Genomic DNA, 12,938 nt, shown 5'->3' with positions numbered 1-12,938 from the left:
CCTGGAATTCAGTGGGATCCTTCTTCTCAAATGAGGTTCCATATAGCTAATAGGCCTTGATTAGCCCATGCTCTATGAATTTGTCTAATTTCCTTTTGGCACAGGGGTGGCTAGCCTGGGCCTCCCTTCAGATGCTGCTGAGCCCAAAGTCTCTTCAGTCCCAGCCAGCATGTCCAATGGATAGGAATGATGAGAGCTACGCTCCTGCCACAGCTGGAGGGAGGCAGGATAGCTACCCCCTGTTCCAATACCATCGTACATGAATTGGCTCAGACGTGGGACCGTACATTTCCTCCTTGTTTGGAAATTGCTTGGCTTCTTTTCAGGATAATTCAATGAAGATAACAGGGCATTTGTCCTCCATTTTTCATTGTTTGGGAACTGGTGAAAGGCTGCCTCCTGTGGATCCCTGTAGCGTTTACAAACAGGCATAATAATGCAGTGAGGAGTAAGCAAAGAGAGGTTTCCTTAGCCAGAAAAGAAAGGGAAAAGGTGCTCAGTTTGTTCTATTGATGAGCTTCTCTGTGTAACGAAAGCCAGGAAGTCAAAAAACAAAGTATAAAAGGCAATTAACCGCTAGCGGCCTGCCCATGATGCTTCTCACAGAACTTGCCCAGAGTGTTTCTTATAACATAGATAAGAAAAAGTGCTGATAAGTTCTCAGTGAATTGGTAAGTTTAAAGTGGAGAAAGGAAAAATTACTTCCCTGAGCAGCAATTAAAGTCCATTAAAGTCCTGGGGAGCTCCGAAGCCTGCTTTCTGAACCAACGCCATCTTGCATTTGTCTCTATCTTGTCCTGTGCCATTGTGCTTCAGATTGCTCATTGCTTGATGGTCTGACTGGCTTCCCAAAAGCCTCTGGTTGGCCTCTGTAAGAAACAGGGTGCTGGGAAAAGCCAAGGCTAGGCAAGGTGATGCTCTCTGGATGTTGTTAGACTCCCATCAACTCCAGCCAGCAACATCTGGAGGACACCATGTTGGCTAACCTTGAGCTAGACAGACTTTTGGCAATATCTTCCAGGCCAGGACTCTTTGTCAGGGTGGAGTGTAATCCCGTTCAAAATGGTGGCTTCCTTATTTGTTTTCCCTGAATTCCTCCTGTCACACAACAGGAAAGACTTCTGAACTCATTAGAAGTCACTTCCAGTTTGCTCTCATATAGCAGGGATTGCCTCTTCTGATCGTTTTAGTAAAGGTACCTGTATTTCTGTTTTGTATCTCACAGAAGAAAATGCCTCATTTGACCATTTTAGAAGTATTTCCCAACCTTGACCTTCAGGCTTATTCTTAGGTTCCTATACAGGTGTGTGTTTGTGTGTGCAGGGGTATGTGTATACCTTGACAGATTGCAATATTATTGTGACTCCCCTGCTCAGCGCCTGAGGGCCCCAGTCCTGCCACTCAACACCTGGCCTAGGGTAGGGCCTGATGGGCTCTATAAAGGACTGCTGCCGCTGCTACTGCTGGGCAGAGAGGGCTCCATTTTGTTTTGTTTTTTGTTTAAATTGCTGCTATTTTTTACCTATGTCATTTTAAACTGTGATATTAATGGTGTATTCTTAGCTTTAGATTTTGATTTATGTGAAAATTGTTTCCCATTTGGCTGTGTATTTTTTTAATGTGGTTTATTTATTGTTTACGACTTTTGTAATTATTATGCTGTAAGCCGCCTTGAGCATTGTTTTTTAACTGTGGAAAGGTGGCATACAAATAAAAAATGATGATGATGATGATGATGATGATGACTGCAATTCTTTTTTCCCAATAGGGCAAAGGTAAAGAAAGGAGTAAATATCCTGAGTGCAAAGGCAAGTGACCCAAGGCAGTGGGACGTGACGCAGAACGTAGGAAACGGTGGGAAACACTCGACCACAACAGTGATGTGTCAGAGAATAATGCAGAGTCCAAGGAGCAGGTGAGTTGGTGCCATTGCCATGGGACATGAGGCTCCCATCGTATCAGTTTGATAACCACATAACATGTGAAAAGGCTGTGATTCTGATCAAGCTATTATTCCACATAGTCAATAGGATGCTTGCCAGCTGGGCCTTTTGTCTGATCCAGCAGGGACCTTCTTATATTTTTCATGGAACTTCATTGCATAGAGGCAGTGTCTCTCTGAAGTGGGAAATGGCTGAAGACCAGCATTTAGAGAGGGCTGTGGCCTTCACAGCTTGCTTTGGAGCTTCCTGAAGGCATCTGTTGAACGACCATGAGATACCTGTTTCTCCCTCTCTGGTAATGCTAGAATTTGGGGCCATCCAATGAAGGTGAATGTTGGAAGATGCAGGACAGGCAAACAAAGCACTGCTTTATACAGTGCATAGTTAAACTATGGAGTTCATTCCCACAAGATGTAGCAACGGCCACCAACTTGGATGGTTTTAAAAGAAGAGTAGACAAGCTCAAGGAAAGATAACATTCCCAGTGGCTCCCTTGCACTCAGGTTCTGTTTGCGTGGCGATTCCCGCCCCCCCACCAGTTGGAATAAATAAAGAGACAGGACACCAAAATTTTAGGTTAATGGGCGAAAAATGGCCACAACATTATTGGTTACAGGTAAGAGCGGTATTGGCTTTAGGCATTGGTCCTATCAGACTATCCGTTATGAGAACCGGAAGGGTTAACTCCAGCAGGGGGAGCCCCTAAGATGCACATCCCTAGGCACTCCCCGAGGGGTCACCGCTTTAGGCCCTAGCCTCCATAGGTTCCGGACGAGGCAACGCCCCTGGAATCCTCTATCGGACTACCCTTAAATATTTGGGGGAGGTGATGGCGCTCCTCCCCCCGACTCATCTGCATAACAATGCCCCTACCAATGCCTAACCGCCAAGCCAAAGGCGTTGCAACGATTTGCTACGAGGTAGGCGAAAAAACCAAATGGCTTTTAAATCAATGCCAATTAGCCAAGTGGAAAAATTCCTACCAGGCCCCTTGCGGCGACCAACCGAGGTCCATAGCAAAATCTGAAGGGAAACCTAAAGGGAGGGTGGGTGGGAAACCACAGCTGGGGCGAGGAAGAAAAGGGGCGATCCCAGGCCGCGCCAACCTTAAGTGGCCCAAGCCCCGCCCCTGCAGCCAGCCGATCGGTGGCCCTGGGGCTGACGTGGCCCAAGGGTTCCCCAAGTCGCGCGGGGCCGCAGAGCCATTTCCGACTCTGGAGGAGAGGGGGTTGCGGGCAAAACCCCCTCCCACCCTCGCAGGGGCTGGCCCTTTGCCCCCGCGAGATCCAGGGAATTCCCGGGGCGTGCCTCCCAATCGGCCCGCCAATCGGCGGGCCGAAGGGGGCGTGGCCAAAGCCGTACTTAAGGCCAGGCACGCCCCGGGATCTCCCTCTTCCCCTCCTTTCGCCAGCTGTGAGGTTTTCCCATCCCACCCACCCTTAGGCTCTTAGGCTTAGTCAGGTACGACCTTGCTATGGACTCCGGTTGGTCGCCGCAAGGGGCCTGGTAGGAATTTTTCCAAGTTGGCACACTTCCTGCCTTTTGGTTTTTTCGCCTACCTCGTAGCAATCGTCACAACTTCCTGGTATTGGCGGTTAGGCATTGGCAGGGGTTAATTGTTATGCAAATGGACGGGGGGGAAGGAACTGCCATCACCTTCCCCCAATGAAAGGGGTAGTCCGTTAGAGGACTCCGGGGGGCGTTGCCTTGTCCGAAACCTGGGAAGGTAAGGGCCTCTGGCACGCCCCCGAACGGTGACACCCGTGGGATCCTAGTTGGCGTACTTCAACAGGACCCCCACGGCTTGTGGGCAACCCCTCCCGGTCACCATGTCGGGTAGTCGATAGGTGCCAATGCCTAGGGCCAATACCTTCAATTTCTCTAATCAATAAAGTTGTGGCCTTTTACGCCCATTAACCTTAATTAACGTGTCCGTGTCTTTATTTCACATGGGGGAGGGGACTTGCCACGCAACCAGCTCCGCGCAAATGTTGGTGGGTGTGAGCCCGCAAACCCCCCCCCCTTATGTCGGGATTGGCTTTGTGAGCTTCCCTTTGGCATCTGGTTGACTGCTCTGAGAACAAGATACTGGACCCTTGGCTATTCTTAAGTGAGAAACAGGATCTTTGATCTAACCCAACATAACATCTTTACTCTCTGTAAAGGAGAACCTGCCTATCATAAATGACCATTTTGCTAAACAGAAAAAATGCATGGTTTTAGGATTTGAAATTAGTGTAAATATGAACTTTAGGATTTGAACTTTAGTTAAGTGGTAGAGCCTTAAATGCAGAAGGTCACAGATTCAATCTCTGGCATCTCCAGGTAGGGCCTGGAGAAGATTTTAAGTCTGTAATCTTGGAGAGCAACTGCCAGAATAGATAGCATCAATGGTATAAGGCAATTTACTATGGTTAGTGGTGGGTGAGTGTGTTAGCAAAGAGTCCTCTTGTTCTTCAAATGGCTTTGCAGAACATTGGTATGTTTGGCTCCGTTGCTCTGATCTTACATTTCTTGAGAGAGATGTCCTCATTGCTGGTTGGTCTATCACTTTTCCAATGAGCTCTTCCTGTATTACATGTTAGCATAGGGCCATTGTGCAAGATAAAGCTCTTTGGGGGGCACAGGAAGAGGAGGGTAATATCAATCTATCACTCTCCCCCCACAATTTGCAAATGAGAAGAAAGTGGATTTGATTGTGCATTAGGAAAGCATGTGCAGAAAAAAAATGCCTTGAAGCCTCTTCTCTCTCTCTCTCTCTCTCTCTCTCTCTCTCTCTCTAAAACAGGCAAGTAGCATCATGTAATATATGTTGAAACCCTGATCAGTTTATTTATAGTGCAATTCTGTGGGGCGTGGGCAAAGGTCTCAAACCATTTTCTTTCTTTCTTTTTGGCTACAGATGGTACCTAATTCTATCCCAGGCGGGAGGAGGGGACCCTGTTGCAAAGCCTTCATTAACTGCACTACTCATCTAGATGCATGTTCCTTGTTCAGCTTCCCTTCCTTTCTGCCAGGTGGCCTTATGATTCTTCCCCTGCTGTGTTGCACACTGATGGGTGCAGGCCTAGTGCCAGTGTTGGGCACCCTTGAGTAGTTGCTGCAGCCCCCAACCCTGGCTGAACCCTGCTTGGGTGCATGCCCAGCCCCATTTTTCCAGCTTTCCTTTTCTAGTGCTCCAATGTACATGGGGACGGCTCAAAGCTGCCATTAATAAATTTCTGGCAATGCCCTAGAACGGGGGTCAGCAACCTTTTTCAGCCATGGGCCGGTCCACCACCCCTCAGACCATGTGGTGGGCCGGACTATATTTTGGGAAAAAATATGAACAAATTCCTATGCCCCGCAAATAACCCAGAGACGCATTTTAAATAAAAGCACACATTCTACAGTCATACCTCATGTTACGTCCGCTTCATATTACGTTCTTTCAAGTTACGTCACGCAGCGACCTGGAAGTACCAGAAAGGGTTACTTCCGGGTTTCGCCGCTCGTGCATGTGCAGCAGCGCGATAATTATGTCACGCGCATGTGCAGAAGCTACGAATCGCAACCCGTGCGTGCGCATATGCGCCACTGCAGGTTGCACTCTTTTCATGTTGCGAATGGGCCTCTGGAATGGATCCCGTTCACAATTAGACGTACCACTGTACTCATGTAAAAGCACCAGGCAGGGCCCACAAATAACCCATAGATGCATTTTAAATAAAAGGACACATTCTACTCATGTAAAAACACACTGATTCCCGGACCGCCCGCGGGCTGGATTTAGAAGGCGATTGGGCCGCATTCAGCCCCCGGGCCTTAGGTTGCCTACCCCTGCCCTTGAACAGCCTCAGTGTGACATTGCTGTGGGGCATCTTGGAAGGAGAAATTCGATTCACTTTTCGATTAAAGGCAAACAGAACCACCCTTTGAAATTTGCACTTTTTTCTGATTTTTGTTGTGCGGTTCTCCAGCCAAATCATGTGAACAAAAATGCAAAATGTAATTGCTAATGAAAGTGACCTGCAAAAATGCATTATATTTGGGAGGATTGCTTTGCAAAAATGTGTATAACAGGCAAAACTGCATGCAAAAATTCTATGCTATATTCCATTAGTTTTCCAGAAGTGGCTTTCGCATTGTGTGAAAGCTCAAATACAGTGCAGAAATTAACAGTTTTCCAACTGACACTAAACAATCTGTGGCTGCTGAGCATGTGCAATTTCCACTGGGTTGATTTGCATGTAGTATTATTATTAACCTCTTTTCAAGGAGGGGGGAAAAAACTTCACAAACTAGTTTATAAACTACATACCAAACATAAACAATGAAATATAAGCTACAACCATTCAGAATATCCATCTCACTTTGAAACATTATAAAAAAGGCTGCACAAAAATAACAGTAACCCAGCATAACACAAACTTTCTGAAACTATGTCATCATGCCAGTTCTGCAGCTCAGATAATAATTAACTGCTAAAGGCCACTTCAGAATGCACGATGCTGTGAAGGAACCTCCAGAGGTTATTGAACTACAACTCCCATCAGCCCTTGGAGCAAGCATGGCCAATGACCAAGAATGATGAAGGCTTGGGCTTGCGTTTTGGGAGCCACTGCTAAAAAGGCCCTGTTCTGCATGCTCCCTTATTTATTTAGTTTTGTTTATGCAAGCTTCAGGGAGCTCTCCCCTCTATCCAGCAACAACAACAACAACAACAACAACAACAGCAGCAACAACAAAATGTCAATACATCAATATTCTTTTTCAGTGCCCCCTTTTCCTGCTCTTTTTCAGTTGCCATTCACCCCCTAAGTTCTCTGTCAGAGGGTTTGATATCTGATAAATTCTGAACTTGGAAAGATATCCAGGTTTTGAAGCAAACACACTGCACCCCAACACACACACACACACACACACAGAGAGAGAGAGAGAGAGAGAGAGAGAGAGAGAGAGAGAGAGATTTTTTTAAAGGCATTCCATGCCTGGTTAGCAACATCTGAGAGTGGGTGCAACAAACCTCTGACATTCTGGGGACAGAGAAAACATCTGTTGTTGTGAGCAGCTTACAGCCTCTATCTGACCACAAAGGATCTCATTTCCATTAGTAGGATTTGCAATAGAGAGTTTGCAATACAAGCAAAGGGCAGAGGACCAAAAAGGAGAAGAAGAAAACATTTTGGGAGTCTGCCAAAAGGGGGGAAGCATAGATATCCTTGAAAAGGAAGCCAGGGCTTTCATGGGCAATGTCAAGTATAGTTACATCCTCAGTAAAAACAATAAGCAGGCTGTCACGTCATCGTCCCTGCTACACACAAATAAACACACTTGATGAAATCTACTTAGATAAATAGAACTGCAAATCTCTTTGAGCTGTATCCAGCTAAACTACACTCTCAGGAGAACTAATGGACCCAAGTGAGTCAATGTCCATTACTTTTGATGGGTCTACTCTGAGTAGGACAACTATTGGAGACAACCATTTGTCTTTGTTATACAGTGAACAGGGCTATATGTCTTCAGGAAATGCACAGAATTTAGCTTGCTCAAAATGTCTGCTTTTTTAAAAAAGCACACACATGTTTCTAGACCTTATGTGCTGTGAAGCAGGTGAAGGGAACCTTGGGCTCTCCATATCAGGGCCATCTTTACCCAGGGGTAAAGGTGTGCAGGGCACCTGGGGGCCGAATTCAGGGAGGGGGCACATCTTGATCAGCGACAGTGACTCCGTAGCGTCAAATATTCCCGATGACTCAGAAAACAAAAGCAGTTTTCCTGCTGCATCATCATTACAGGTGAGCGATTTCCCCTCTAAAAAGAGGTCAACAACTTTGGCTTCCCCCCTCCCAGAAAAAGCTCAATAAAAGTTAATTTGGGGGCACCGAGCCTCAGCCCAGTATATCTGAAGCAGCGTCTCCATCCCCATCGTTCAACCCAGACACTGAGGTCCAGCGCTGAGGGCCTTCTGGCAGTTCTCTCGCTCCGAGAAGCCAAGTTACAGGGAACCAGGCAGAGGGCCTTCTCGGTAGTGGCACCTGCCCTGTGGAACACCCTCCCACCAGATGTCAAAGAGAAAAACAACTACCAGACTTTTAGAAGACATCTGAAGGCAGCCCTGTTTAGGGAATGTTTAATGTTTGATGCATTACTGTATTTTAATATTTTGTTGGAAGCCGCCCAGAGTGGCTGGGGAAGCCCAGCCAGATGGGCGGGGTATAAATAATAATAATAATAATATGTTGTTGTTGTTGTTGTTGTTATTCTCTTTGCACCCCGGCAGAGCATATGCTAAAGACAGCCCTGCTCCATATGCTGCTGACTACAACTCCCATCCAGCCAGAACATTTGCCATGCTTGCTGGGGCTGATGGGAGTTGTAGCTCAGCAACATTGGGATGGGGCGGTAAAGATTCCCCCACCCCTGCTGTAAAGATGAGAGAGCCTCTAGCATAGTTCCTTTTCATGACTAGTCAGACACAATGGCAGAAGCCATATTTGAATATGGTTTAGCACATTCAGTCCCTGTTCATCTTTACAAAGGGATGTATATCTTTTTGGAAGGGTTTACAAGTTTAAATGCTTTGACTGACTACGAAGTGGCCTTTTTAGCCAAACAACAGGGGTGAGGGTTTGTTTGTTTGTTTTAAAAAAAGTTTATTTACTCAATTTGTATACCATCCTTTCATCCATAGATCTGAGGGCAGTTGACAGCATTTAAATGCAAGACAAAAACACAACATACAAAAGAAAAACAAGAACACCCCCCATCAATAAACCCCCTCCCCCTTCCTTTTGGCCTCTCTCTCCCCCCTCCCCCCATGCCGAATTACTTTTGCGGCCTACTTGGTATGGAAGGTTGCGCTGCTCTGCTCCCGTTTGTCAGTCTTCCTTTGGCACATGCCACACAGCAGGCCTTCAGAACATTGCCAAGGGTAGTTTGGAGCCCTATCTGCACAGAACAGAGATATTTTATCAAACTAATTTAATTTGGCACAGGACGGCAGTCCCCAAATGGGATCTTTCTGGGTCATTGCTTCTCCCAAAGTAGCTTGGCAGCGGCATTTGTTCCATAGAGCAACATGTTGCTGCTCTTACTGTTGTTGTTTAAAAGATGAATAATATCTATAACAATATCATTAGCAATATCATCACCAATGCCAATACTATCAAGAACAACAGTATACTAATAAAATTAATGACATTAACCATAGGGATAACAACAGCAACAGAAATGTATGTTTAGTTCAGGATTCCCAGAAACCAAGGACATGTCCTAATTCAACATTCCAACCCAACATTCTCCTACATGGTGACATCTCTAGATGTATTTGACTCCAACTCCCATCATGCCCGGATATCTGTCACACTGGCAAAGGCTGGTGGGAGTTGAGTCCAACAACATCTGGTGGGTACTGTTGAGGAACACTCTCTGACCACTGCACAATGCTGGTTCTCATTGTGTAAGATATATATATTGGAGAGAGAGAGAGAGAGAGAGAGAGAGAGAGAGAGAGAGAGAGAGAGAAAATGCTAAAACACTTCTTTCCTAATCTCACTGAACACTACAAACTAGATAATTTCACGGGACAAAGCAGGTAATTACAAACTTCTGCGACACTGCTAATTCCAGTGTGCTTTGATCAAGCAGCCACAGGAATTTGACTCTGTCGCCTGGCGTCGAAACCAATCTGTTGCTGTTGCTGGTGCACAATTCTTTCCACAACCTTCCTCTCTAATGAGCTGCCAGTGGTAGCTAGGTTATCCATTAAAAACTCTTGTGTCCTGAAAAAGGTTTTTCAGAGTGACCCTTGTGTGATGTTTTTAAAAAGAACATAGCTGCATAAACTTTCCAGTGCCCCTCACCCAATCTCGGTTTGCATGTTTGATCAGCTTCAGAGGAGAAGCACTTGCCTACTGACTGAGGAAATGTAGGGAAGGAAGGGCAAAATGATGCATAGCTAAGATGAGGCAAGGTTTCTCTCCCAAAGTATCTTACAAACAGGAACATCTGCTGAAACTCATAAACAGCTGACTTCAGCAGCAGAACATCACACTGTTGCCCAATTTGGCTTTCGACAGTGGAGAGAAGTGATAAATCAACCAGGCAATAAAGCATGAGAGAATTTGGGGGGGGGGATCACAAGATAAAGCAAATAAAATCCCCATTAGTATTCACTAAGCTTCACTTCCCAGACTTTTCTAGACCCATACGTCACTGTCAACTGCAAAATCTCACATCTATCAGAGTTTAGGTTCCATCCTGTTGGGAATTCAAAATGGCAGTGTGGGTCCATCCCTAGACTTAGAATCATAGAATCATAGAGTTGGAAGAGACCACAAGGGCCATCGAGTCCAACCCCCTGCCAAGCAGGAAACACCATCAGAGCACTCCTGACATATGGTTGTCAAGCCTCTGCTTAAAGACCTCCAAAGAAGGAGACTCCACCACACTCCTTGGCAGCAAATTCCACTGTCGAACAGCTCTTACTGTCAGGAAGTTCTTCCTAATGTTTAGGTAGAATCTTCTTTCTTGTAGTTTGGATCCATTGCTCCATGTCCGCTTTTCTGGAGCAGCAGAAAACAACCTTTCTCCCTCCTCTATGTGACATCCTTTTATATATATATGGCTATCATATCACCCCTTAACCTCCTCTTCTCCAGGCTAAACATGCCCAGCTCCCTTAGCCATTCCACATAAGGCATCATTTCCTCTTCTCTCCTCAAGTGTTGAACCAATGAACCTGTTTTGGTCTCCAGTTAGATACTTCACCAAGGAGGTTCTCAAATTGTGTCCACAGGCCACTGGTGGCCCATGAACTCATTCAGAAGGTCCCTGGAAAGTTGGTGGAGCAGCTGAGAATATCTGCACTCGGATCTGACAACAGACACCAAGACAGTTTCTTTAAATCAGGGTCAGATATACTGAACAGACTATCAACACCCTGGCCTAGGACCCATGATTTTCACTTTACAGCGCTGGTGTAGTCTACTAATTTTTTTCCTAATTAAAGTATCCCTCTCTGGCGGGAAGGTAAACGGCGTTTCCGTGCGCTGCTCAGGTTCACCAGAAGCGGCTTAGTCATGCTGGCCACATGACCTAGAAGCTGTATGCCAGCTCCCTCGCCCTACAGAGTGAGATGAGTGTGGCAACCCCAGAGTCATCCGCTACTGGACCTAACAGTCAGGGGTCCCTTTGCCTTTAGGTACTAGTTAAAATGGTCCTTCTCATTGGCCTGGCTTAGGGCCTGTGGTTTTCATAATAATGCAGTGCTGGTGTTGATGATGCTGGCCCTGAAAAAAATATATGTTTTAGGTGGTCTGCTCAGAACCCCACCAATTTTCAGTAGCCTACTAGTACAAAAGTTTGAGAACCACTGGTCTAGCACACAGGGCCCAGCTAGAGCGTAGAAAATACGTATCTGGGCTCAGCTTCAGCATAAGCACCTGCAATTGCCCCATCCTTCTTTCCTGTTATATCTGAGAAAGGGCTCAATGGACTTGGTTTGTTTTCTACCACTTACTCAAATGTTCTCTCTTGTTCCTTGCACACATTTAAACACAGGATTTATAATCATGAGCAAAGTGGGTTTTAAGTAGCACCTCATTGATTTTTGTGTGTTTCCATGCTCCAAATTAATGGACTGAGACCACACTGCTTGTGATCAGAGCAGCAGGGATTCAATCAATGAGACTACTGTGATGCATGAGGGAAGGACTTCAGTCTCAGAATACATCCGGCTGTCAGGCGTGTATAAAGAGCACATCCAATGTAGGAGGCATATTTAGTTATACTGTAGCAGGGATGGCAAACCTGTGGTCCTATTGCCATTGCTGGATGTACTATTCATAGCTGTCAACCGTCCCTTATTTGGCGGGAAAGTCCCTTATACCAGCCCCGTGTCCCGCTGCTGTCCCTTATTGATGATATCCCTTAAATTTCCTGGGTTTCAAAGGAAGCAGCTCCTCTCCCTCCCTCCCTGCCGGTCAGGGAGGAGGGAGACTCCAACTGTGTTGCTTGGCTGTGTTGCTCACCCAATAACGAGTCTAAGAATGACTGGGGGGTGGAGCTTGCAAGCCTTGTGCCGATCAAATCAGCCGCGTTGCCTGGGGACTCGCCTTTGCTCAGCGCTTCCCAGCAGAGAGGTGATGGTGGTTTTCCTTGCTGCATCCCCTTTGCTGGGTTGCTGTGCTGTGGGAACCACCACTTGAGGCTTCGTTTGGCTGCTGGCTGGGCATTCTGCCTTTGGCTCGGAGGGGCTCAGAAGTCGAACATACCTGTGCTCTGAAAATCCCTTATTTTGGCTGCTGATCCCTTATTTCCGAGGCTGCTGGTCCCTTATTTTCAAATCTGAAAGTTGACAGCTATGGTACTATTCCATCAGTCCCAACCAGTGTATACCCTCCAACACATGTTTTGGGGCTCCATGCTCTCATGCAAGGTTGCAATCTTGCACTCTCCCCCCATGCACCCACACAAACGTAAACAGGCTCTTCTCTTAAGCCCTCCAATCCCATCTCTTGGTCAGTGGCTCATTATCGTTCCCTCCTCTTGATCTACTTTAAAAATAATGAAGGGATGGCAAACCTCTTTGTCTACATCAAAATATAATTGCAATTTCTATACTGAAGCCAGGAGGAGGGGAAATCAGTTACCTTTGCAAATCTGCCCATTCTACTCTTTTTCGTAAGCTACAATTATATGTGACGATAGTTCCCGTTATCAAATGAGCAATACAGTGTAAGACCCCTTCTAAAGATTGCCCAGGGTAAATGTTAGCAGGTATCCTGGCTATGGCTTGACCCCGCAGAAACACTAATTATGGGGCCCAAATAATGCAAATTTATTTTAGCTGCTTGACTCGCAGTCTGTTACCAGCATGCCTTGTTGTTCTAGATTTCACACCTGCCCATGTGTACAAATCAAGGTTAAGCCATCAGCTGAGTTTCTTAAACACACCCATATTCTTTGCTCTGACACGATGAGGTCTCTATCTCCTCCTTGTTAACCCCA

General features: G+C 46.1%; 1 protein-coding gene across 2 annotated transcripts in view; it reads left to right on the top strand.

Annotated features, from left to right (window-relative positions):
• The window catches only part of LOC309330532 (transmembrane protein 132C-like), a 276,077-nt gene that overhangs the window by 156,948 nt on the left and 106,191 nt on the right, over window positions 1-12,938 (top strand). For both annotated transcript variants that reach the window (XM_081842225.1, XM_081842226.1), the window contains exon 3: window positions 1,769-1,915. In XM_081842225.1, coding sequence (XP_081698351.1) covers window positions 1,769-1,915 — 147 coding nt within the window. The remainder of the gene's footprint in view (window positions 1-1,768; window positions 1,916-12,938) is intronic.

Source organism: Podarcis erhardii (genome assembly GCF_964252035.2).
Source record: "Podarcis erhardii genome assembly, chromosome: 15".
Classification (NCBI taxonomy): domain Eukaryota; kingdom Metazoa; phylum Chordata; class Lepidosauria; order Squamata; family Lacertidae; genus Podarcis; species Podarcis erhardii.
The sequence above is the reverse complement of the archived record's forward strand: the minus strand, read 5'-3'. Positions and strand labels throughout refer to the sequence as shown.